This window comes from Trichosurus vulpecula, chromosome 4, assembly GCF_011100635.1.
Source record: "Trichosurus vulpecula isolate mTriVul1 chromosome 4, mTriVul1.pri, whole genome shotgun sequence".
In the NCBI taxonomy this organism is placed as follows: Eukaryota; Metazoa; Chordata; class Mammalia; order Diprotodontia; family Phalangeridae; genus Trichosurus; species Trichosurus vulpecula.
The window spans coordinates 185,338,538-185,364,368 of NC_050576.1; the positions used below are offsets into that span (position 1 = coordinate 185,338,538).

The 25,831-nt window shown below is 39.9% G+C and overlaps 1 protein-coding gene across 4 annotated transcripts in view; it reads left to right on the forward strand.

The window, feature by feature from the left end:
- IKZF3 (IKAROS family zinc finger 3) overlaps positions 1 to 25,831 on the forward strand; it is an 84,777-nt gene that overhangs the window by 29,063 nt on the left and 29,883 nt on the right. For 2 of the 4 annotated variants that reach the window (XM_036756561.1, XM_036756562.1), the window contains 3 exons: positions 19,595 to 19,858; positions 20,800 to 20,967; positions 23,276 to 23,392. The exons of 1 other annotated variant lie outside the window; for it this stretch is intronic. In XM_036756561.1, coding sequence (XP_036612456.1) covers positions 19,595 to 19,858; positions 20,800 to 20,967; positions 23,276 to 23,392 — 549 coding nt within the window. The remainder of the gene's footprint in view (positions 1 to 19,594; positions 19,859 to 20,799; positions 20,968 to 23,275; positions 23,393 to 25,831) is intronic. One more of the 4 variants, XM_036756563.1, reaches the window with a different exon arrangement.

The following is a 25,831-nucleotide window of genomic DNA, read 5'->3' on the forward strand; positions in this document are numbered from 1 at the left end:
GAGGGTTTTAATGCCTTGTCTGAGCTTACGTATGTCAGAGGCCAGGAAGCCAGCTTTCTATCCATTATGCCACTGTGGCCTCTCTGCCACAGACTATGCACTTAATAAACACTTGTGGATTGGTTAATTAATAGACAAGGAAACTGGGGCTTTAAGAGGTTAAGTGACTTGTCCAAGGTCATATGGTATTTAGTGGCAGAGTTGGAACTCAAATCCAGGTCTCCTGACTCCTAGTCTAATGCTTATTCCACTTCATCAATATACTTCTCCTGTTGTGGTGTCACCCTCACCCCCTCAACTACGGTTTTATAGAAGCAAGGGACATCTGTGGATGGAAACTACTTTTCCCAGGTGCCTTATGGCTAGGACTGCTGTGCAGTTCTCCTGGGCGACCAGGCATGAGGCCAGTAATCCTAAATAATCTAGGATGGAGAATTTTCTTCCTTCCTCGCCCCATACTGTTACATTCCCTTAAAAAAAAAAGAATTGAGTGGACTAATTCTGTTTCTTAGAATTAATTCTCTGTGTCCCAGTTCACTTGTACACCAGTCACACCTAGGTTAATAGTGGCACTCAGTCTGGGTCATAGACTTGATAAGGACAGGGACCAGGATCTCTGCTCTTTAATGTGGGATAATAATGATCACTGGACATTCATCATAAGCATTTGACAATGCAAATAATGCTTGCCTAATGTAGCCTGAGCAGCACTGCCTGGGAGATATCTAAATCCTGTCACAGACACAAACCCACATTGATATTCAGAAGTGGATACGTTGTATAATGTGGTACATCTAATTCTGCAGCACTGGGAGCTGTACCCGTGGTACCAGGATGCATCTTTCAGCAAATCCTTGTCCAGCCTTAGAGAGGGAAAATTTGATGTTAATTGTAATAAAAATGACCACATAAATTGTCAAGTACTTAGGAATCCCAGTTTAATTGTAATCATTACATTTTTAAAAGGTCACCTAGAGGAGTTCTAGAGTTTTTAGTGACAAAGATCTACCTTTATCCTGAGTCAGTGCTGATTGTGTTTTATTTTAGGTTCTAAGAGAGGTAAAGTGTGTGGGTTTTTTTTTTAATGAAGTAGATCTCTCTGTGCAGATTTCCAGCAGTTAAAAGTTTGCTTTGTAGAAAACTTCAGGCAACCAGTGGAGACACTCACATTTTTTCTTGTGGTCTAGAAGAAAGCAGGGTGATTTTTGCAAAAATAACTATTGGGCTAAGCCCTCGACCATAGCCTTTACCTCCTTAAAGGAGTGTAGCTTAGTATCATTAGCATTGTAGAGAGGTGGTGGTGGTGGAAGCAGAATTTAAAACCCAACATGATTTGGCATAAATTCCTTTATTCATCACATCCAGTAGATATTTTGGTCATTTTTTGTAGAAACACCCCACACACCCCAATGTGCTTGCATGTATTTTATGGAACTATAGAAGTGAAGACAGATAGTGGGGGCATGGGCCAGTCAGGTGGGCAGTAGGGAGCCAGTGACTTCCCTAGAGTTCCTTCTGCATTCTCCTTACCATGAAGCAGTATAGCAGAAAGAATGCTGGAACAAGAACCAGAGGACCAGGTCCAAATATTCTCATCCTTCAGACTCTCTTCTTCCTAATGTCCCTATTTCTCTTGAGGGCACCACCATCTCACCCACATTCCTCCCAGCCTCAGAGTCATTTTCAGCTCTCCCTTCTCCCTCATACCTTACATCTAGTTGCTAGTTTGTTGATTTTACCTCCACAATATATCTCACATCCAACCCCATCTCTCCATTCATGCAGCCATTATCCTAATTTAGGCCTTCTGCATCTCTCCCCTGGACTATTGCAATAGTCTTATTGGCTTCCTGGGCCCCAGGCTCTCCTTTCTTTAGTCCATCCTCCCCACAGTTAACACATTCCTTAAGTTCAAGGCTGACTATGTCACTCTCCTCGAGAAGCTCTACTGGTTTCTTTTCTCTGGGATGAAATTAAGCCTCCTGTGTTTGGCTTTCAAAGCCCTTTCCAATCTGGCTGCAGCCTACCTTTTCAGGTTTATTGTGTGTTATATCCCTCCATGCATGCTACAAGTCTAGCCACACCAACCTGCTTCTGTTCCCTTTGTATAACATTTCATCTCTCAATCGTCTCTCAACCTTTGTAAGGCTATCCTCCATGCCTAGAATGTACTCTCTTTTTACCTTCACCCTTAGATTCCCTAGCTTTCCTCAAAGCTCAGTTCAATCCAGTGCTGAGCCTCACTTCCACCCGACAGGACCCCTCCCCTAAAACAAGAGTTCTTAAACCTTTTGTTGTGCGTTGGGCCTAATCTGGCGAAGCCTATGGACTCCACTCAGAATGGTGCTTTTAAGCGCATAAAATACAGAGGATTACAAAGGAAACTGATTCTGTTGGGATAAAAATGCATCATTTTCCTATCCAGCTTCTCAGACCCCTAAAATCTATCCACAGACCCTAGGAATTATTTGTATATATTTCCTACGCCCATGTTGTTTCCACTCAATACAATGTAAGCTCCTTGAAGGCAAGAACTGTTTTGTTCTTGTCTTTTTGTCCCCATCGAGTAGTAGGCACTTAATCAATACTTCCTCAGTGAATAACTGCAATCTTAGCCCTGCCACTTCTGAACTGTGTGCCTTGGGCAAGTCATTGAATCCCTGGAGGCCTCGTTTTCCCCATCTGGAAAGTGAAAGGGTTGGACCAGGTGAGCTATGACAATGTTGAACTTGCCCCTGCAGAACTGAACCAGACTAAAATGTAATTGGGAAATATTTAACAGGATAAGCAAAACTACAATAAAACATAGATAATATCAATTTGTGGTTTTCTAAGTTAATAGATGGCATGCAGGGATTCATTTCTATTTGAATTTGTTACCATTTATCTGTAAATTCCCTATAAAATTTGTCTTCTTACTTTCAGTTGTTGAATGAAAAGGGCTATTTTAACTTTAGACTTTTTTGTGGTTGATAAACATTAGATTGATTCCATTTTTAAAACAAAAATAGAAGATACTTAGAAAAATAAATTCCTATCATAAGCATCACTTAGTTAACCTTCAAAACCTTTCTAGGCCACTCCTACCCACCTGCACAGGTCAACTAGGAACAAATATTTACAAATTTTTTAAATGACAAAGCGTTAAGACTTATCAATGGTAATTCCCCTCAATATTTTCATAGCCTTTTTAAAATTTAGTTTATTTTTGTTACATATTAAGTTCCAAACTGTCTCCCTCCCTCCCTTCCCACTCCATACTGGAGAAGGCCACCATTTGACACAGATTATGTGTATATATGTGTGTGTGTGTGTGTGTATGATGTATAAATGTAAATATATATTATATATATGTATATATATGTATATACACACACACATATATATATACACACACACACACAACCAGACTGTGCATACTTCTATTTATCAGTTCTTTCTCTAGAGGTGAATAGTATCTTCCCTTGTAGGTACTTTGTAGTTGACCTGAGTGTAATACTCAGAAAAACTTGCTCTTTCACAGTTGTTCTTTGGACAATATTGCTGTTACTATATACAATGTTCTCTTGGTTCTGTGGCTTTATATTTTCCATTTTGATTGGCAAAAAGTCTCCAAACAAAAATTCTAGATCCAGTGATAGATTCAGTGGCTAGCTAGCTCAAGACCCATGTCAAGATTATTCAATCCCTCATTGATCTCCCTTCTCCTTTGAACCCCTACAGCTCTTATAGTCTGTACCAAATAATTTAACTCTTAATTACATGCATAACATCTTCCCAATGAGGCTAAAAGTTTCTTGAGGGGAAAGCCCTTTGTTTTATGCTTCTGTTTCATGGAATCATTCCAGAAGCATTTATTAAAGAGTTTGCTATATGCTAGACACCATATTGAGTAGTGGGGATACAAAGAAAGGCAAAAATTTTGAGCATATAATAAATACTCAAAAATTCAACAAATATCAATGGTCAGTTATATTCCTTTGACTTCTAAAAAACTTTTAGCTTTGTGAAGTGGTGATTTCCAGGCCAGATTGGGTAAAGGATAAGGAATGAAGATACTTGCTTTATTGCTCAGCCTTTGACTCATTAAATGCTCAGGTTGTACCATTTTTCTTTGACTCTGCAAAATGGCACTTTCTACCTATGTCATTGGAATCGTTTGAAGTTTACCAGGAACAAAGGATTAAGAGATCACTGAGTCTTTTAATATTTTCATTTATTATGTGTTGAGTGCTAGCTGTATCATAGGCACTTAGTTTAGGGAACATATAGGAACTGGGACCTGCCCTGGCTGCCTGAAAACTTAGGAAATATTATGATAGCAGTAATAAAGATTGAAGTAATGTCATGATATTGCATGAGAACAGGATTCCCCAATTACTCCTACTTGGCCTGATTTTAGTGGAATGCAGAAAAATGAGAACCTCTGGGGGTGTTTCCATTTAGTATAGTTAATAACATAACCAGCTTGAGGAGGAAGGAAAGAACAGCCACTCCTGGTGCAATTCTGAAAGAGGAGGGGAAGTATAGGTGTGAGGCGGTGGGGTTGAGAGGTACTTCCCCACCCCCCACTCCCTTTCTCTAGGCCTCTGTTGTTCTTTTGAAAGCCAGTCCTCATTGCTACTCCTACCCACCTCCCTTCCCCTTCCACAGATTGAAGTAGTAAATAGGGATTCTGCCATGTTCATACACATCATATGGCTATGATTTGTGTTTTTTGGTATTACTTCTTTGGTTCTGAACTGTGAGGAACGTAAAGCTTATTTGACACTTAATATCCATCCTCCTTCGATCCAGCACTCTGTATGCCCAGATCTCTCAGCCACCCCACAACTATCTTATGTCTTCCTCCTAGTTATCCACGTGGCCTGCCCTGAAGCCACTATAGCTACCAAAAATTATGGGTACACCATTGATACCCTTGAAACCAAATAATGCTACTAGAGTAAATAGTCTTCTTTACTCTGCTTGTCTCGCAAGTCTGCCTGTATTTCCCTGGAGCTCTAAGTATTGAGTGTCAAGTACTCTTGACGTTCCCTACAAAACAGGAGCTCACGCCGTGATGCAGTTAACCAGAGAAAATGAGCTGTAACCATATTTGTTAACAAAATAGCCCAAAGAAAAATCCCCAAACTCTGGTCCTACTTTTGACAGATCCTGGCTTGATTCCACATCCAATGTGATAATGCTTTCTGCAATTGACAGGAAGGTAGCTCATAAGAGAAGACTTAGAAGCTTTTTTTCCTTCTAATCACCATATATGGAGGAGGTCCTTAACTTCTGTAAGAACCTAAACTTAAAAGTACCTTAAGAAGCCTGTTTTCTTTCTCCTGGGAGACACAGCTCAAATATTTAAAAGACTTTCCCTGTGATCATCTTCATTCCAGCTGAGGTACACAGTATTCTCAGTGAGACAAGTGCTAAAAATGTTCATGCTTTTGAAGGAAAAAATAGCAAGCCACATTTGTGGCTCATGGATGCTAATTGCCACCACATTTAGATGTGTGAAGGGGTCTCTGGCTGGAGTGAGATTGGAGAGGCAGACTTACTCTCGCCTAGGCACTCACTGAGGTTCCAGTGGTACTGTTCAGCACACGCAAGTATGTGCTTCAAAAGGAAGTGTCGTTTTTTATCAGAATATTACATCTCCCAAGCCCAGATCAAGATCTGCTGCTCATGGGATGCAGGGGTTATCTCACAAAATCAGCAGTACTCTGCTGCAGAAGTTCACTCACAGGGGATTTCTGTAAGTGTTAAAACTGGGCAGGGGAGGCAATATTGCTTCTACTGTGTCAAATGGATAAGTTTTTGAGGTGAAAAAAGTAAAGATGCTGCTCCTTGAATCTTGTTGACAGAAAGCTTTTATTTTAGTTTGTGCCTCATGGGTGCCAGTCAGCCAAAAGGAACCAGGAATGAGGTGTTTAACGTAAGGTTATTAGGGTAGCAGGCAACTACAGTGGGACAGTTGAAATGATCAGACATGATCATGGATCCTAAGGAGGTATGTGTGTGCTTTTTATTCAAAGGAAAATGCTGGAATGAAAAGGGAAGTGAAGGAACAAGTCTGAATAAGATGTGAATTTCAGATTATTTACTGATGCAATCTATGACCCATTAATCTCCCTACAGCCCCACCCACTCTTGAAGGAGGCCCTAGATGCAGGCAACAATATTTGTTAATGGTTTGAGGCTGTCAGAATAACGTTTCATTTCCTAAAAAGATTGTAAACTCCTTGATCTAAGGAACTGAAATTTTTTTCCTATTACAATCCCTGCACTAGTGCCTAACAACTGTACTCTGTGGATATATAGTAGATACTCAATAAATACTTTTTAATTCAATTTAACAAACATTTTTAAAGTGTCTGTTGTAGTCAAGGCACTGTGAAGTGAGAAAAGGCTAGGTGTCTATGTGTATTGGATTCTGGTCATTCTGTGGTCTGAGGTTAAAATGTAGATTAATGACTCCCAGCCCGTGAAACTTTGGAGTTATTATAAGGAGTCCATGAATCCATACTCATTTTAATCTTTATTTTTCTCCAATTAACTATATAGTCCAACTCAGTATAATAAATAAGCAAACATACCAGCTACAAAGTGACTAAATAATATCTCACATATATTTATTACTATTTTTCAAATGTATATAGATGCTGCTGTGATAAAACTAAAATTCTTTGCAGTGTTACTGAATTCACTAACTTTTTGTTATCATGTTTGTTTTCTTTTCCCCCAATCAACAGTAAGATATAATACATGATCGCAAAACTCTTACAAGTGTGTGGGGATGCGGATGGGAGGATGTCTGTAAAACTATTTGATGCTTTCATGCTTGACCAGATTGGGAACCACTGGCGCCGGCAGAGGCAATTTACAACTAACTAGTTAAAAGCTAAACATATACAACCTGTGATATAGAATTGCTTCATTACTGTTAGTGTTGCTGCTTCCTAGTAGTATAGGATACAAATGGTTAGCAAATGTTCCAGGTTTAATGGTCTGTGAAGGTTTTGTTTCTAGTATAAAGAAGTTTGACTCAGTGTTGTTTGTGTTTACAAACTGCCCACTAAATGAGGAAAATTAGAGTGGGGGTCATCACTTCTGCTTTCTGCGCTAACCTGGAACTAGAAGAATCCTCTTCCTTTATCTTTCCTACCACCAATTTGAAAGGAAGTGTAGGGATGGAGGCAGAAGTTAGAAAAAACAGATTAAGAAAATCATATAGTTTTACGATATACGATAGTTTTGTTTGTAGTCTAAATATATGGATTTTTACGATTGTTAATTGAAGAATCTAGCCTGAGACTTGAAAAATTACTAGCAACTAGCAACATGGTGCTTTAAATGTTTCAACTTTGAAGTGTCTTGCAGCATGTGAATGAAGATGTCAGAACTGGTCTTGAATGATGACAGTGGTAATCCGGCCCTTGGTGTATAACCTTCAAACACCAATAAATGAGATTATCAGGATTTAACATGTGACCTTTCTCAGTCTGACTGGTAGGTCCAGATGTTTTCTGATTCAGCTGCCTTGCTGAAATCTGCTCTAAATGGCTACAGTTGGACTTGAATTTGGGGTTGCAGGAACGACAATCTTGAAACCAGACTCTGCAGTGAGCGGCGCTATCTAAATAGTGACAGATGGGAACCTATGGTTTAATAATTAAAAATAATTTGTGACCTTACCCTTAATAGATTTGTTAATTATGTCAACTGAATAAGTAAAAATTGAATGGTAATAGGTATTTCATGATATTAGTCAGTCTGGTGGCATTAAGGACGTTGACGAGATTCGTTAGAGCCAGTCTTTTCTGCACCTGCGTCTACAGAAGCAGAAATCCCAGTCATGCTTTTGTTCCCCCTAAAGGAAGTCCATGGCAACTCTAGAGGAGCCTGAAAACCTCTTCATTAACCTCCTTTCAATCTTCCAGGCTTATGGCCACACTTCACATCCACCAGTTCCTTTGGCACAGAAAATGGGACACTGATCTCTGGGCCTTCATTCCCCCATCTATATAGGCTGGGACTCAGGACTATTTCCAGCATTTTTATACAGAGTGTTTACAGCCTCAGCATCTATTCTTATTTAGCCCAATTCTTTAGTTCTGGCTCTTGAGATGCATCTGCATGTGCTTGGAACTGTTTGGGGAAGACAACTTTCCATTGGTTGTTCTTTCTTGGGCAAGGGAGGGAGAAAGAGTGGGAAGGTGAGGAGGTTGGCATCTCCCATTCACACGTAAGCATTCAGAAGATTACTCTTTCTAGATTTATTCCTCTCCCCCTAACCTAGCAATAAGTTAGAAATTTCATCTCATTATCATTATCATTTCATGACACATCTAAGATGCATGAATAGGTTAGATATTATGCATAATAGAAGAACATAGCTCCTGTTCCTGGTGAGTTAGTGGTCTAATCTATAAAGGCAACAAAAAAGAGGGGGGAGGGAAGGATAAAGTGGTCTTGGTTGGATGAACCTGGTTATTGTGGATTTTAGCAAGGTGTTAGAGAAGTGGCAATATAATATTGCTCATACTGGAAAAGAACTGCCAGGTCAACTCAACTCTCGATCAGAAGTACATAGATGCATGTTTGCTTTCTTGCCAAGCCTATAAAAAAGTTCTAGTAGTTTTAGTGGAAAGTGCAGAACAATTTGGAGCATATCAGTATCAGGACTAAAGGTATCCTTCTGAAAATGCCTTTCTTAGGTAAGAACTTTCATCTGATAACCAGGACAAAAGGTGGAATTTAGAGAACAATTAAGGAAGGTTTTAAATGTTGAAAAATTTATCTACTATTTTCATGACAAAATGTATTCTCTTTCATTACCTAGAGAGAATAATGAATATAATAGCTCTTTTAAAGAGTCATATCACTAACTCTCTTCAGGTGGGTTATTTAAATGCTATCTGCTGCTGCCTTTTTACAGTGGATAAAAATTTTGGAGAGCATTCTACCCTCAATACATGATAGTGTTGAAATCTGGTGGGATGTGCCGCACATTTCATTAGGATGGGTATTCAGGGAATTTGATTTTTAATTTTTTAGAAGACAAACATTTATTATACATATGAAAGATTTTATTTGTATTCATCAAACAAAAGAAATTAAATTTACCTCAATTTTAATTTTCTTTAAATTAATAACTAAATTTTAAAACATGAACTTTGTAGAAGGTTCCCATCAAACCAGATCCTATCAAACCCCTCTCCTACATCAATCAGCTTTTTCAGTCTTATCTTCTTGGCTAAATAGGATCTTTCCAACTGAATTTTGCTACCCTAGTCTTGCATTTTGTCATGAAGGGCCAGCAGTGGAGTGTAAGGTTTGGTGGACAAAGATATACATAGCCTTTTAAAATTTTGACATTTTTGCTTTTCTGGACCACACCAACCAGAGCCCAAGGACCATATGCAGCAGAAGACAAAATGACTAGAGAAGACACAGGGAGAAAACCATATCCAGTTGATTTTTCCCTGATCCAGGTGAAAATGCTGGGGTCCTTAGGCAGGCGTAAGGGCATCCTCAGGGTGAGAAGGGGGAAAACAAGATCTAGGATCCCGCTAGCAGGAGCACCACCAGAGCAGGCAAGGCAGAACTTGGAAAATGGTCATAGAAGAGCCCTAACTGCTGGGAAATCAATTAAAGAGAAATATTTCCTTCTTCTTCCCTAACTAGAGCATTACAGGAGTATGATGGGGAAGGGAATGGGAAGTAGAAGAAGGAGTCAAGGAGCAGTTTGCAGTTGTCACCAGAAAAGCCACTCCTAGCAGGCATCAAATCCTGGACAGCCCCACCGTGGGGAGAAGGCTGTGAGCACATTAGATGCTTGGCAACCCTTTGCTCCCCTGCCATATGTATGATGAAATATCAAACCTTATATCATTAAAGAACTTTTTAGAACTCTTGGTTTAAAAAAAAAAACCTCTCAAATGTGTTCTTGCCAAGCAAAGTGATGAGGGAAGCTCAGTACCTCATTTTTTTCCTAATTACTTACAAAGTACTGTCATGTTTTAATGCAGCATCCTGATGGATGGCTGTTGGGGCATGAGTTGAAGGCACTGTTAGAAGGTAGTCGTTTCTCTATTTGCAGTCATTAGATTTGACAGAGAGACAGAGACAGAGACAGAGAGAGACAGACAGAGACAGACAGACAGAGAGAGACAGACAGAGAGAGAGAGACAGAGACTCAGAGAGAGAATTGAGGAGTGTGCTCCAGAATATTGGCCAGGTTCCACCCTAGTTCCACCCCACTGGCCAATATTGTCTTCACAGTTGCAAATAGAGCCAGGATTCATCTTTGCTTGCAGCCTTAAAGTGTGTTACTGGGCAGCTGTTTAGCAGTTGTTAACACTTCACCCTCAGGGATTCCTATATTTCAGTGACAAGACAGTCTATTTCCTGTACTTGGTGCACATGTGAAAAAAAAGTGTTATATTCCTACCATACTTCTCATTGCTATGGATCATTATAAAACAATGCTAAGGCTGTTGACTTAAATAAAATAGGTCCAAATTTTTATGTTATTTTTGTATGTGCCTTTGAATAATATTAATTCACTGTCAGAATGCACAGAAATTTCCCAAACTCTTCCTCCTTCTCCTCTAGGGTTCTCTGCTTGTTTCACAAATGCTTTCCAGATCTTATTGTTTCTGGTTAGTATACCCTAGCTGAGAAATACAGTTGATTTGTGCTTCACTTATAATGCTCTAAAGTCCCAAGCTGTGTTTTCACCAAAATTGCATTCAATGTGATATGTTTTTGAAACCTCAAATCCTGACTCTGTGATTGAGAGGGGGCAGGGCCATTTCTTCTTTCTCTTCTTACTTGCTTACAAGCACAGAACTGTCCTGGAGGTTCCCAAAATGTCCTTCAGGGAGTCAAAACATCTATGGGAAGTATAACTTTGGACTCCCGTCTGATTTTGATGCTCCTTATAATCATAGAAACCCAGAATGTCAGAAAAGAAAGATACAATTTTCTGATGAGACAGAGGAGGAAACAGACCAGAGAGGGAAAGTTACTTGCCCAGGTTCACACAGTGAGTTAGCACCTGAACTGGAACTAGAATCTGTTAGGCTGTGTTATATACTTCATGGTGCCCTAGGCTTTGAGTCACCAACTCATTTTAGAGGCTAGCCCTACCCAGGCACTGCTACCTGCCTGATTGCATGTATTTAGATAGTTTCCTTTCCCACTGTTATCTTGGCCTTTCCATTCAACCCAGCAAACATGTATTAAGTATGTACTGTGTACAGGTTACTGTTCTAGTATCTGAGGCTACAAGAACATAAAGTCAATTAGCATTTATTAAATACCTACTGCATGCCAGGCACTGGGCTAAGTACAAAGGCAAAAACTAGCACAAAAAAACCCCCAAATAACAAAATGGAGGAGACAGCATGCAAATGAGTATCTGTAAACAAGCTATAACAGAATAAATTAGGGAGAGTCTCAGAGAGTAGGCACTAAGATTAAGGAGGACTGGGAAAGGTAAGTAAAGTAAACATTCCTTGCCTTTCTATTGAGGGAATGCAACAAGTATGCGAACAAAGAAATAAAAAAAAAGCCATGTAAAGTAATTGTAAGAGGGAGAAGGGGGATCGGGAAAAGCCTCATTTATATAGGAGGTGCATCTGAGCTGTACTTTGAATTCCGAGAAGTGGTGGTGGGGAGGGAATGAATTCCAGATACAGCACGCTACCTGGGCAAAGATCTAAACTCAATAAATGGGAGTGTTGGAATGTGAGGAACATTTGACTGGAAAGGAGAGTGTGGGAAGGGGAGTAATATGAAATAAAGACTAGAAAGGTAAGTGAATGCCATATTGTAGAGGGCTTTAAATGCCTAGATGAAGGACTTGTATTATATCCTAGAATCAGTAGGGAGCTACTTAAGATTTTTTTTTTGAGTAAGAGAGTGATGTGGTTAGATCTGTTTTTTAAGACTATCACTTTGGAAACTGTATGAAGGTTGATTTGGAGAAGAGAGAAACTGAAAGTAGGGAGACCAGTTTGGAGGCTGTTATAATAGTCTAGGTGAGAAGTAATGAGATTCCGAAGTAAGGGAAAGGATGTGAGTGAAGTAAAGAGGAGAGATGTGAGAGGTGTGATAGTGGTATAGAGGTTTCTCTCAGCCATTTGGCAGGGAAGAGAGGCCCTTACTATATACTTATAAAAAGGTTTACTCCTTATTGGGTAAGTCAGGGAGAGTAGTGGCAGATTCATTATCAGTTCCACAGCTCCCAGCTGTGTCCCTTCTTTGCCCAAGCTGACCGTTCTAGGTTGCCCCAAGAATACATAAAATGCCTTGTAGAGCCATTTCTTTATCATCAAATATGCAGATGACACAAAACTAGGAGGAACAGATAACACAGTGGATCAAAAATAATCTTGACATAGGAGAGCATTAGTCTGAATCAAAGATGAAATTCAATTGATTTATGTAGTTTTACATGTGGGTTCAAAAATTCAGCATCACAAGTACAGGATGGGGGAGATATGATTAGACAGGTTGTCTGAAAAAGAGCTGAGGGTTTCAGTGTACTGCAAGCCTAATATGAGTCAGCAGTATTATGTGGCTACCAAAATAGCTAATTGTCTTGAGCTGTATGAAGAGAGAGACACAGCTTTCAGGAGTGAAGCAATGGTCCTTCTGTGCTCTGCCCTGTCTAGGCCTTCTCTGGAGTATTGGGTTCTTTGGGCCATAGTTTATGAAAGACATCAATAAACTGGAGAGTATTGAGAGAAGGAGAGAGAGAGACAGACAGAGAGAGAGACAGAGACAGAGAGAGAGAACTGATAGAAAACATTTATCTATCAGAAGAGCACACAAGAGAGTGAAGGACCTAAGATCCATATGATATGAATGTTGGCTTGAGGCATTAGGAATATTCAGCATGGAGAAGAGATTAGAATCTTCTGAATTGGGGGCAGGAGGAAGTAGAAGGGCATGAAAGCTGCCTTCAAGTAATAGAAAGACTGACATGTGGAAGAGGGATTATTAAACTTGTTTCTCTCCAGGGTGGAATACATAGAAATTGTAAAGAGACAAATTTGTTCTTGATGTCAAGAAAAACTTCTTACCAATTAGACTTATCTTCCTTAGGAGGTTTTCATGAAGAAGCTGGAAGACCACTTATTGGGTGTATTATGGTTGGGATTCCTTTCAGGTATGCACTGGATTAGATGGCTGAGTTCCCATCCACCTCTGAAATCCTGGGATTCCATGAATTCTCCCATGCCTGGCTATGCAAACCATTCTCTCCTCTACCAAGAGCCTTTTCCTTTTCCATAGGCCTGGGTAGAGAATTGAACTCAGTACTGAGATAAAGTATTTTAGAGTAAGGCAGTCCAGGACTTCTTAAACTTTTTCTATTCGTGACCCCTTCAGTGCTTCTTAAACTGTGGGTCTCGACCTCATATGGGTTCTAATAATTTATTAGACAGTATGTGTAGCCAATTTAACTGTATTAACAAACATTCCTAAAATTTTCTTTTAATTGTATTCTAATCCACCTCCCTATCTTTGATCTCTGTAACAATAAAAAGCCTAATTAGTATAGAATATGTATTCTATACAGGAGAACTATAAAAGTTTGTCTCCTATTTTTGTAAGTTAAATTTCCACCAGCTGCACTATAGTCCATCAGGCTTAGGAATCTCCAAATGTATTTTTATTCATTATTTTGAAATGATAGTTTGTTATTTCTGAGATATAATAATATATAGCTTAAGCTTAAAGTAATATTAAAATAATAATATTATCAGGACAAAAATAATTTACTGAACAAATGCCCATTTTGGACAAACACTTAAGAAAGCAGTTGTGTTGCTTATAATTTTCTGATTTTTTCTCGTAAGGTAAAATCTCTTTTTTAGGCTAGTGTCAATAAGTAGGTTGTCAGTAAGATCAAAGTGATGTCACTGGTAAACTTCAGGTTAGTTCCTGTGCATCTGGAACTGTTTCCACATTTCAGGAAACTTGATTCTTAATTCTTCAGACATTGCAGTGATACATGGTGAGCTGGTTACTTAATTTAGAAGATTTAAGAGCAAATTTAAATGTCTGATGAGAATGTGTTTTAACAAGAACTTTCACAAGTTTACTCAAAACCTGGATTTGGTCCTAACCTGCCACCTTCTGCCTCACTGCCATTGAGATGATAACTGTTTTTCTCCCAGTAGGCTGAATCATATGTTTATCCCAGATTTTAAATAGACATTTTCTTTTTTTTTAACCATTGGATTGTCATTTTAAATTAGGGGGAAAAAAAAGAAAAGAAAAGAAGCTGCTATGTGCAAGCATCGAAATCATGCTGGAGAGTAGACCCCATAAATTGCTGACCAAAAATGACTCTTGGCACTGAGACTTAAGTTTTCACATTCATCCTGGCACCTGGAAAATATAACTATTTGGGAAGCAGTAACAAGAGCTTCTGTTGACTGTTCACAGGCCATTGCAAAAGGCATAGGCAAAAACTGCATGTTGGAGAGATGGAGAAGTATTCTAAGTGACCCTGTGGCCAAGACTTGTCCTTACAAATCAAGATTTTCTTGACCAGGCTAGTGTAGAGATGTCTCAGTTGTTAAGAAACATGCTTTGTTCTCCACCAACAAACTTGACTAGAGACTAAGGCCCCACAAATACATGTATCTCCCTTTTCTGCTCTTTAGTGCTTCAAGCTTCTAAATCCTATTAACAGCTGTCAAAACCTGGTAAACTATTTAGATGCTTTCACAATTTGTTTAATTGGATAGTTAGGAAATGGCATGCTAGAAAAGCTTTTTTTTTTCTTTCCCCCTTTTTTTTTTAGCCTGGCTGAACATCTGTAGCATTAGGGCCTCATTATCTCTGAATTGGCATAGCAAATCAGTGGCATCATTAAAATGCCACATTAAGATGATTAAGTTTCTTTGTTATCCAGTTGACTTTTGCATGTGCTGAGGATTTCATGGTTATGACCCCCGATCCTTGTAAAACACTTGAACAGCATCACCCTTTTGTGCCTCCGATGTTTAACAACCTCCGTCTTCTGCTTTCTGCCTTCTTCATAGTATCTATTAGCAAACTTCAGGCCATAATTCCAAACTTTATGTCTGTCTCCCAGCGCTCAATTCCAGCTCTCTCTCGTTCAGAGTGAAGGTTCAGGATCCCCCCGCCCCCGCCTTTTTCCACATGGAGATTTCTATTAATGCTCTGCGATGGACACCCAGGTTGCCTTTGCTGTTCTGCCATCCTTGCTAGGTTCATCTCTCCACCGGTGCATTTTATGGTGCCTGTAAGAACAAACCGAGGCACAGTTGGCTGAGACTGATACTGCCCCTGCAGGATTTAGATGTTGGATCCTTTCCAGAACCCATTGTTTTTGCAGCGTCTCAGGTGAAACCAAAAATGTCTACTCTGGAGTGTAAGCTTTTCATGTGATAACCATCACCCCAGGAAATGAAACCATGTGCATCAGCCCCAGTGAGCCAAGCCAGTCCTTTGTTCTCTTCTGCCTACAAAATCCTGGGCGGGGGGGAGGCGGGGAGAAGGGGGACAGGGTGTGTGTTAGTGTATGTAGTCTTCCTAAGCACTCCACGACATGGAAAAATGGGAGCATATGTACCCAAGTAGCTCTTTTTGAAAGAAGTTTAGTTTAATCTAGTTTCCTGTGGGTTAGCTTCAATTTGCACATCTTTTTCCCTCTGGGAATTTAGAGCAATTGCCTTTACCAGCAGTTTGTGGTTTGGCCCACGTGTGTGTGTGTGTGTGTGTGTGTGTGTGTGTGTGTGTGTGTATGTATGTGTGTTTTCATGTTTTTCTCCTTAAGCTAAATTGGAACTATTGTCAAGAAGCAGATTAAGTATTGATATAATAATTCAGGTACACCTTACTTTTAGAGAAACACTATAGGAAAATATGCGTTCACAATACAGATAAGTTATGGGGTGTTCTTTGCTTTACAAAAATTCAGGGTGCTCCAGTAGCAAATTTCCCTAGTATGTCAAGTGTTGGATAACAGGTCAGTAGTTTGTTTGTTTTAACCTCAGCAGGTAAAACTGAAATATGAGCAGTGACCCGAAGATTAATAAAAACTAAAGATAACATCTCTAAAATTATGAGGAATATCAGTGGGAAAAATAGAATTTGATTTACCAGGAACATCTCTGCACAAAGTGAGGCATACCCTCAGTGATAAAAGCACAGATTTCTTTTTCTATGGGCACTGGGTCCATAGCAACTAGATCTAATTCATGGGATAATATTTGCAAAGCACTTGGCACACAGTAGGTTTTTAATCAATCCCTTCCCCATCTAATTCCCATTTTTTTGTTGTAAAGGGTCTGTCTTCCTTGCAGAGGCCTTAAGAATTCTCCCCTTTCCCCCATTTTCCGTGTTCTGTACTCTTAAACAATTGAATCAAGCTTTATCATGATAAAAAGGTTGGAAATAGTTTCCCCTTGAAGAATAGACAGCTGTCTCTTTGGGTTTAGGTATAACCTAAATTAAATAACCTCCTGGGATCTTTTCCAGACCTTGTATTCTAATCCATGATGTTCTTTAATTATGAATGCTGCTGCTGCTAACAAAAGCTGTGCTTTAATCCTAGCAGCACGTTGTTTCCTTTCAGCTTGCTTCACACCTGGTTCTTGACCATTCAGGTCCACCCTTATATTGGCTAGCCCGGTATTAAACCAACAGCAATGACAAGTCATGTTCCTTTGATCCAGAAAGACCTTTATGTCTCTCTGTCCCTCTGTGTCTCTCTCTCTCTCTGTGTCTATCTCTCTCTGTCTCTGTCTCTCTTTTTCTGTCTCTGTCTCTCTGTCTCTGTCTTTCTGTCTCTGTCTCTATCTTTGTCTCTGTCTCTCTCTGTCTCTCTCTGTTTCTGTCTCTGTCTCTCTCTCTCTGTCTTTCTCCCTCTCTCCCTCCCTCTCTCTCTCTCTCTCTCTCTCTCTCTCTCTCTCTCTCTCTCTGTGACTTTGAGACCTAAGCATTTGAGACAAAGAGAAAAAAATGTTCTCCTGACTATGCATCATATTCCTCTGGATTTAAGACGACCATTAATTGGTCTTGGGTCAAGCCAATATGACAGAATAGCACTGGGTGTACCAGCCTCTCCAGAGCCAAATTCCTTAGAGAGTAGCACCAAAGACCTCGATCTCTTCTTCCTCTTGTGTATCCCGTGTATGCTACATGACCTGACCAGCCCATTTCATCACTTCGCTACATTCACTGACCACGAGACTGGCCCAATGTCTTTGCAGCCATTTTTCTAACCAAAATGAAAAGGCGCTTTCTTCTGCTGGCCCTTGCTATGTGCTGTTTTTGGTTTTCAGAGCTCAGGTTTTCCGTTGAGGTTCTTTTTAACGCCTACATGCAAACTGAAAAGCACTCAAGCTTTGGTGGGATGTCACCCACAGCTGGAGGGACAGTGGAAGGGGGTGGAGGGCACAGCCCTCAGGTGCATCCTTTAAAAAAAACCCACCAGATTGAAGAAAACAAAGTCTGGGTAGATCAAACAGCCCCAACTCTGAACAGGTAAAGATTGTCCTCTGTCCCCGCAAAAAACTGGGAAATGAACATGCCTACTTAGGAGATGATCTTTCACCTGTAACCCAGACACATACAACTGAGCAAGCACAAAGGGACGTTGGTAATACTCTATAGAGGAGAAGGTTGTGAACCGTGACCTGTGGTGAGAAGCAATGGAATGGAGTTGCTGAGAGATGTCTTCTCTGCTCATGGTTATGCTTCTGTCTTGCTCTATTAAGCAAACATAGCTAATATAGATGAAAGTTAAGACCTTGGTAGAAGTGAAAATTGAAACTTGGGTAGAAGGTAGCCCAGCTGCAGTTTGTACTTCCTCCTGTGTGGCGGCAGGAGTGGCACGTACTGATGTGTTTTGGAGGGGATATAATTTTTTTAAGCCTTTCATCAAAGATAGTTTGGGGGAAGAAGAGGAAATACTTGCCTAACAAGGAGAAATAGAGTTGATAAAAAAAAAAAGCTGCCTTTGGAGTTAGGGAGACCTGGGTTTGAGTCATACTTCTGATACATATTGACTGGGTGACCCTGGGCAAGTCACCTTACCCCCCAGTGCCCCAGAAAACTCTCTAGGACTACAAGTGGCAAAACAGGTTCTGGTGTACACAAGCAAAGGGAGTTTCTTCCCTGGCAGTTCCCTACATCAATTAAGTCACAGATCTAGTTTAAAATAAAAATCCAAGGAACCACCTGAACTTTATAAGCCTGGAGGACAGATCCATATTCAGGGTGTTTCCAAACTCTCAGTGCAGCTTTAAACTGTCCAAAGATTTTGGGGGTACTCTGTATTTGGAGACAGGAAGATCATTCCTGGTTCCCAGTCCCAGTTCTGCCATTAATTAGCTCTATGACCTTGGGTATGTCCCCTCTTCTCTCTTGGCTTCATTTTTCTCAAATGTAAAATCAGTTTTGAACTAAATGATCTCTTAAGGTTCCTTCAAGCACTCAAATTCGATGATTCCTCTGGTCAAAGGGTAACTTGGTGTTTCTAAGAGCCAAAGTTTCAAGAGGCTCCTGCAAGTAACAATTAGTAGTAAATATCTGAAAAATGCCATCCCTCTGAGTTCAGCTGATGCACAATTCTTTACACTTGTTAGTGCCACCGAACACATCTGCCTTTCTGCCTTTTCCAGTCTTCAGCTTAAGTGGTTGATCTCTGATTGAGATCTTTTTGGTGACTCTCAGTGTATGGGACAGCCTACTACTCACTCCATTGGGCCATCTCGGTTTCTCTCAGTCTTGTGGTTCTGATGCCCGAGACTTAGCACCCCCATGGCCTAGGCATTCGTATATCTCTCCTGTACAGAGTTGAGGAATTCTTTGCCCTAACTCCCCCTCCCCCCAGCTGTTCAAATTAAAATGAGTCCTTGGAAGTTTAAATTGTAAAATTATAGCTCCTTTTGGCCTCCTCAACTGTGTTTCACTAGTACTGACTACTTCCTCTGCTTTTAATGTAGTGTCTTTATCAGATGCAAGAGAGATAGACAGATGAGACATGTTTTGACTTTTAATGGAAGGGAAAAGAGACAAAAGCATGGCTTGGAAGCAGGAAGACCATGTTAATTGTTCATCTTTCAGTCTGAAGGAGGCTTAAATTCAGTGTAACTGGGATTTGAAGGATTCAAAAAGTATGTCACTATATCTGAGGGCATATCTTCTAGCCCTTTCTCCACATCTCCTAAAAAAGGCACCAACTTTGAGAACCAATGCGGTTTAAACCCTGTATGCCAAAAGAGAGCAAATAGCAGCACTCCGTCATACTTAGTGATATGAGAATACTTCATGTGTTAGTGATCGTTAGAAATCTATTCCCTCTAAATCCCAAAGGGCTGAAATCACTCTTATCCATTCTTTGCATTCTTGTTTTTGTCAGTGACTCTAAACCCAAGGAATGAGTGATCTTCTTAATGATGCCTTCTTGTTTTTGTGGCGTTAAGTTAGCCTCAGCATTCTGCTTGCCTCGTTTGGTGTCACGTTGTCAGCTGCGGGTCTCTCCTCTTTGAGCTGCTTTGCTAGCTCCAGACGTCATCATTTTTCATTTCTCACATTTTCTTCCCTGCAGATGATGATTCAATGAAAGTGAAAGATGAATACAGTGAAAGGGATGAGAATGCTTTAAAGCCAGACCCCATGGAAAATGCGGAAGATCCCGAAATACCTTACAGCTATCCAAGAGAATATAATGAATACGAAAGCATTAAGTTGGAAAGACACGCTGTCTCTTATGACAGCGGCAGGCCAACTAGTGGAAAAATGAACTGTGATGTGTGCGGATTAGCCTGCATTAGCTTCAATGTATTGATGGTTCATAAGCGAAGCCATACTGGTAAATATTCTTCCATTCCCCCGAGAACTGTCCTGCTACAGCCATGGACAGCAACGTGATGAGTAATAGCATCAGGATTCTTGGTATCTTCCTTTACTTTTGCTGGATGGTTCTGGTCCTCTCTGGGCATCGTTTTCCCCACTGATTTCTTTCTGTTTCACCATAGCATTTCAAACAACCTAGTAAACATTTTACAGGCTTTCTGAATGAAAGCGGCCATAGGAGATCAGAAGTCCATGAACATTTCTCCTTCAGTTAAGAAATAGGAGTTAAGTTCTGTGACTCACCTTCTACTTCATCCTTTGTCTGTTTGTATTTTGACTTTAGTAACAGCCCGTCACTTTGTGTTAGGCCCAGGCTTGAAGAAAAAGGGGGTACTTTTTAAAGGCAAACTTAAAAACATATGCTTTTAAAAAATAAAGGGGCAGCAGTAGAAATACATAGAAAAGTATCCCTCTCGTTAAATGTGATTCTCTTTCCTGGACTTCTAATATAGGACTTTTAAAAAGATCCATTTCTCGTGTTTGGCCCATTGTTATGACCAGGGTCCGTTGGTTTTACTTGAACTGTGCTTACATTTTTATCATGGAGGACTTCTAAATAGAAGAGAAGAAATCATAAAACCTTACTTCTGTAAGGTACTTCCAGAAACCATCAAATTCATTCTGATGAATCAAAGAAAGATAATACTTAAACTGCCCCCAGTGGAAAGGGTGCTTATCCTCTTCTAAAATATCTCCAGGGAAGGTAATGCTATAGCCTATAATCTGAGGCTTTCCCCTGCCATGAAATCTCACTCCTAGCTGATCCCCAGTATGGATAGAATCCCTCCTAAGAAGGAACTTCCATGAGGACATCTTGCCATAGGGAGTGTGTGTGTATACATGTGTTTCTACACTTGCCTGGTGACCAGGAAGTTTCCATTTTTGTCCTTTTTAAAGGTGAACGCCCATTCCAGTGTAATCAGTGTGGGGCATCTTTTACTCAGAAAGGTAACCTCCTCCGCCACATTAAACTTCACACAGGGGAAAAACCTTTTAAGTGTCATCTCTGCAACTACGCATGCCAGAGAAGAGATGCTCTCACAGGTCACCTTAGGACACATTCTGGTAAGTGAGAGAAATGAGCATCCCATGTCTTGTGAAGAACTGACTCTAGGCATTCTTATCCTGACTGTGAAAAATTAAAGGGTTAAATATTTAGGTTTAATCTGTCATTCATGTTCTGAAGGGTTAACAACAGCAGAGACCTCTAGGGCTAATTACACTTTCATTAAGACATTAATTGCCTTCCGTCTGGCTCATTGGGAATGATCATCTCTCTACCATCTTTGCTCCCCTAGAGAACAGCATAGTCAGTCAGGAAGAGCTTGCCCTTTAAAAGAGGCTTTTAAACATTTTACAGAAATTCCATAGCCTAGCAAGTATTTTCTTGTAAAGAGGTTTTATGGAAAGATTAGCTTCCTGAGAAAGATCTTTCACTCAAGAGACTTTTTCTGTAAGCAAGCCCTGCTCCCAGCGTTCATGCTGTACTATCGAAGTTCAGTCATTTTGGTAACAAAGCAGTGCCTTGGGATTGCTTTTTGGTCCTCCTGGGATAAATTCTCAAAAGTTAACTTCTCTTTTAACCATCAGGCTTCCTAATTCTCTAGAACACCAGCAGAACAATTGTGCACGAAAACCTGCATTCCCCAGTTGGTGATTCTGCTCTTCATTTGGATCGATCAAGGTCCCAAATATGAATTTTTTTTGCATGTTCAGGGTTTTATACCCAGGAAAATAAGACTGAGTTGATGTAAATATAATGGGGGATGGGGAGACTGGGCAATGGGAGCCCAACCCTCAGAACAAAATTTGGAACTTAATGTTCTTGATGATTATCTCAGAAATAGACTACGTTGAAACAACAAATCTTTAACCTCTTTGAGATTTGTTCCTATTGCTTTGACTAAAAACCCATTAGTAATCAAGTACCTGGCTCCAACTAAGACTGAGACTTTTAGGGAACAAAAACATGTTCACCCCAAAGACTAGAATGCTTGAGACAGGTTTTAAGTGACAGAGTAAGAATTCTCTTAAAATATGTCAAGACTAGAAGGTTAGTTGAAAAGTTGGAACTCTCTCCCGTTGTCTTTTATAGTAAGAGCCAAGAGCAGTGGAAATGTTGAATATTGATCTTAGGGATTGCCAGTGACTTTAATGGAGAGACTTAAAATTTTAGTTACCAGTAAACTTAAAGGTTGCATTGAATTTAAATGATACTAGTTGAAGTAGTTTCATTATGGGATTTTTTCCCCTTTTAACCCTCAATAAAACAATTAAAATGGAAAACACATTTTAAGGAAAATATTTGATTTTTTAAAAGTTTCAGGTAAAGAAAAAAAGGAAAATAAAAATCCCAGCTGCTAATACATAATATCATGTTCACGATATATGTTTCATTAGCATCAGGAAGTTCCACCATGATCTACACCCTGAGTAACACAGAAAGTGAAAGCTGTTTTTTGGATAATTCAAGGAGAGTCACTTGGAGATTAGGGATGGGAGAGGTAGAGGTCCCCTGAATTATATGGATAACCTTTTGAGGAAGCTTTCTGATTTATTCAGCTAACATTTAGTGAGTGCTTCTTGATACTTATCAGGATAATTCAAGGGAAAACTCCCTGTTCCCATTCCTTTTATTCAAACAATTGGACCAGTTTATTTGCTTATCTCAAAGGTTAGGGCTATGGGGTTTTAATATTTAGTTTGGGATTGGAATTGCTATTGAGATTAGCCCAACCAGCATTTCTTTGACCCAATCTTTACTATTGCCACAACAAAATCATGAACTTTCCCAATCAGCCACAGGATAAGGAAGAACATTTCCATTTTGCAAGGACAGCTAACCATGTTAGACCCCTGGGCAACCCATCAGGCTTTAATTGGCAGAAGTCTCTTAGGCAACAGCATTTCTTACCTCTAGCCAGGTTGCCCCACCACCACCACCACCACCACCACCAAAGGAGGCTTTCTCTTCTGCTCTTATCTCTACACCCCACTGACCAACTGGAAGAATAAACACAATCATAATAATGTATTATGGGGAAGGAAGACTTGGCCTGAAGACAATGACAGCTCTTAAGTTACAATCAATACATTCAAATTCCCCCTCCTGACATGATATATTACCCTTGGGAAGAATCAAGTAGCTTTCTACACTGCCTATCTCTGCTGGGACTGCTAGTTACAGGATATTTGCCATCTTATTCCACAAAAATTAAGTGCAGTAATAATTTGCAATGTCTAAATGTAAAAATTTTCCCCCTCCCCCCTCCCTCCTCGTGGTCAGTGAACCTAGAGCCCAAAGCTACTAACCAGGTGGTGGTTGTCCTGGAGCCCCTGGTGGTTACTGAGTGCACCTCTGCTCTTCTCCTAGTTGAGAAGCCCTACAAGTGTGAGTTTTGCGGAAGGAGTTACAAGCAGAGAAGCTCCCTTGAGGAGCATAAGGAACGATGTCGCACTTTCCTGCAGAACACCGGCATGGGTGACACTGGTGAGTTGATCAAAACTTGTAGGGATTTTTTTTCTTTCACTAGATCCAGTGCAATCAAGCTCTTGCTCTAAATCACTACTAATTAGAAGAATGAAAATTAAAGTAATTCTGAGATTCCACCTCACATCCTTCAAAGTGGCAAAGATGACAAAAAAAAGGTGACAAATGCTGGCAGGGCTGTGGGAAAATAGGCACATCGATGCACTGTTGGCGGAGATCTGGACGGCTGTAACAATTCTAGAAAGCAATTTGGAATTATACCCCACCCCAAATTATTAAACAGTGCCCTTTGACCCAGCCATACCACTACTAGGGCCATGCCCCAAAAGTGATCAAAGAAAAAGGAAAAGGTTTTTTATGTACAAAAATCTTTATAGGTGCAGCCATTGAAATAAAACAATAGCAGCGGCAGCAACAACCTGGGCACACAAGTGTGCTCTAGATAAGTATGAATTGTTACAAGTGCCGATTTCTTGAAACAAGTTGTTCTTTTCCTATAGTGAATGATGAATTGCTTTCTGTAGGTCACTATTAGGTGTTGAACAGCTTAAAAGTACCTAAAAACAGCAAGACTGCCAAAGTGTTGAGAATAGAATAATGTGAGTCCGAGAAAAAAATGAAGTTGAAATCAAGAGTTGCTCAGCTGTGGTGGTAGAAATCTGGTGTGGAAATCTTTGTCTAGATAAAGTCTTTCTTTATATAATGTTAGGACTTGGCCAACTGAATTTAGTTGGTCTGCAACTGCTTCTGCTTTTTATCCTGATGGCATCTTTGGTTTTATCAGGGAGTTGGATTTCCTCCTTATTTCTAAAGAGAAATGTTTACTCCAGTTTCTTTAAACACACACACACACACACACACACACACACACACACACACACACACAGAGAAGAAAAGAATAAAACCAAGCACTCAACTGCCATGCCTGAGAACACAAAACTAAGCAGACTGGACCGAAGACAGAAGGAACACCAACCAGAGTCTGCATGTAAACCCATCTTTTAAACAGTGGGCCAGGTCCTTTTTCAATAAGAAGAAACTTCCAAGCTTTGAAAACTCACCATATTCTGGAGAGAATCATAGGAATGATTACAGGACTAATGTAACAATAATATTATTACCAACATAATAATGTTATACTTAATAATATAATAATAAATACTATAAAGGGCGGCTAGGTGGCACAGCGGATAAAGTGTGGGAGTCCTGAAGTCAGGAAGACTTGAGTTCAAAACTGCCCTGACATTTACTAACTGTGTGACTGGACAAGTCACTCAACCCTGTTGGCCTCCATTCCTCATCTGTAAAATGAGCTGGAAAAGGAAATGGCAAACCACTCCATTATCTTTGCTAAGAAAACCTCAAATGGGGTCACAACGAATCAGACACCAGTGAAACAACGGAACAAAAAATAATAATAATTACAAAATAATCACAGGAAGAGGCTTTAGAGATGATCTCGCCCAATTCCATGATTTGACAGATAAAATGACTTGCTAAACTCATCACAGCATAGATTGCTATATAATCCTATAAATAGGAAATTGGGTAAAGCCATTGTTCTGCACACATTGACAACCTTTTGGGTGATCATTACCATCTTACGTATTTCCTTTCCCATACCCTTACTAGCTGTTACCCATTAGGAATTTCAAACTAGTGGAATTACCAAAAGAAATTATTTCATTCTCCTCAGTGACATAAATTGATTCAGGAAATGCTGAATTATCAAAGTTGAGTTCATTTACATTTCATAGGGTGCTTTTATGAGTATGTACAACACACTTTTTCAAGTATCAGCAAAAAAAGAATGTAGGCAAAATGAAGTTTGACTTTTTTTTTCTTTTTGGAGAATAGAACATGCTGTAATGGTGGTTTCATCTTGTAAAATATACACATTCATGGAACAGGAAATGGCATGGGGTAGTGAACAAAAGAACAATGGACTTGCTTTCAAAGACCCTGAGTTCAGGTCCCAGTTCTGTTGATTACCTTATTACCTGTATGACTTTGGGTGAGTCATTTAGCCTCTCTGAGCCCGAGTTTACTTATCCATAAAATGAAAATGGTTAAAGCGATCATAGGATTTTAGATCCAGAGCCAGAAGGGACCATAGAGATTATTAAGTCCAACCCCCCTCATTTTATGGAAGAGATTTCTGAGACCCAGCAAGGTTCAGCACTAAATTCTAAGGTCTTCTAGTTAAAAGGTTCTCTGGGTAAAAGAGACTACATGTCAATCTGTTTGACCCAGTTCTGTTGCATTTTCTAACATCTAATTGTTTCTCGTGACTTTTAATCCAGAATGAATAGAACTCTTGCTCAACACTAAGCCATTTGCTTCATTGTTGGCATTGTTCTTCATTTCCTCTCTTTCTTTAAAATATGGCATCTCAAATTAGACTTCATGGAGGATGTAAGGTGGGCCTTGGGGGAATAG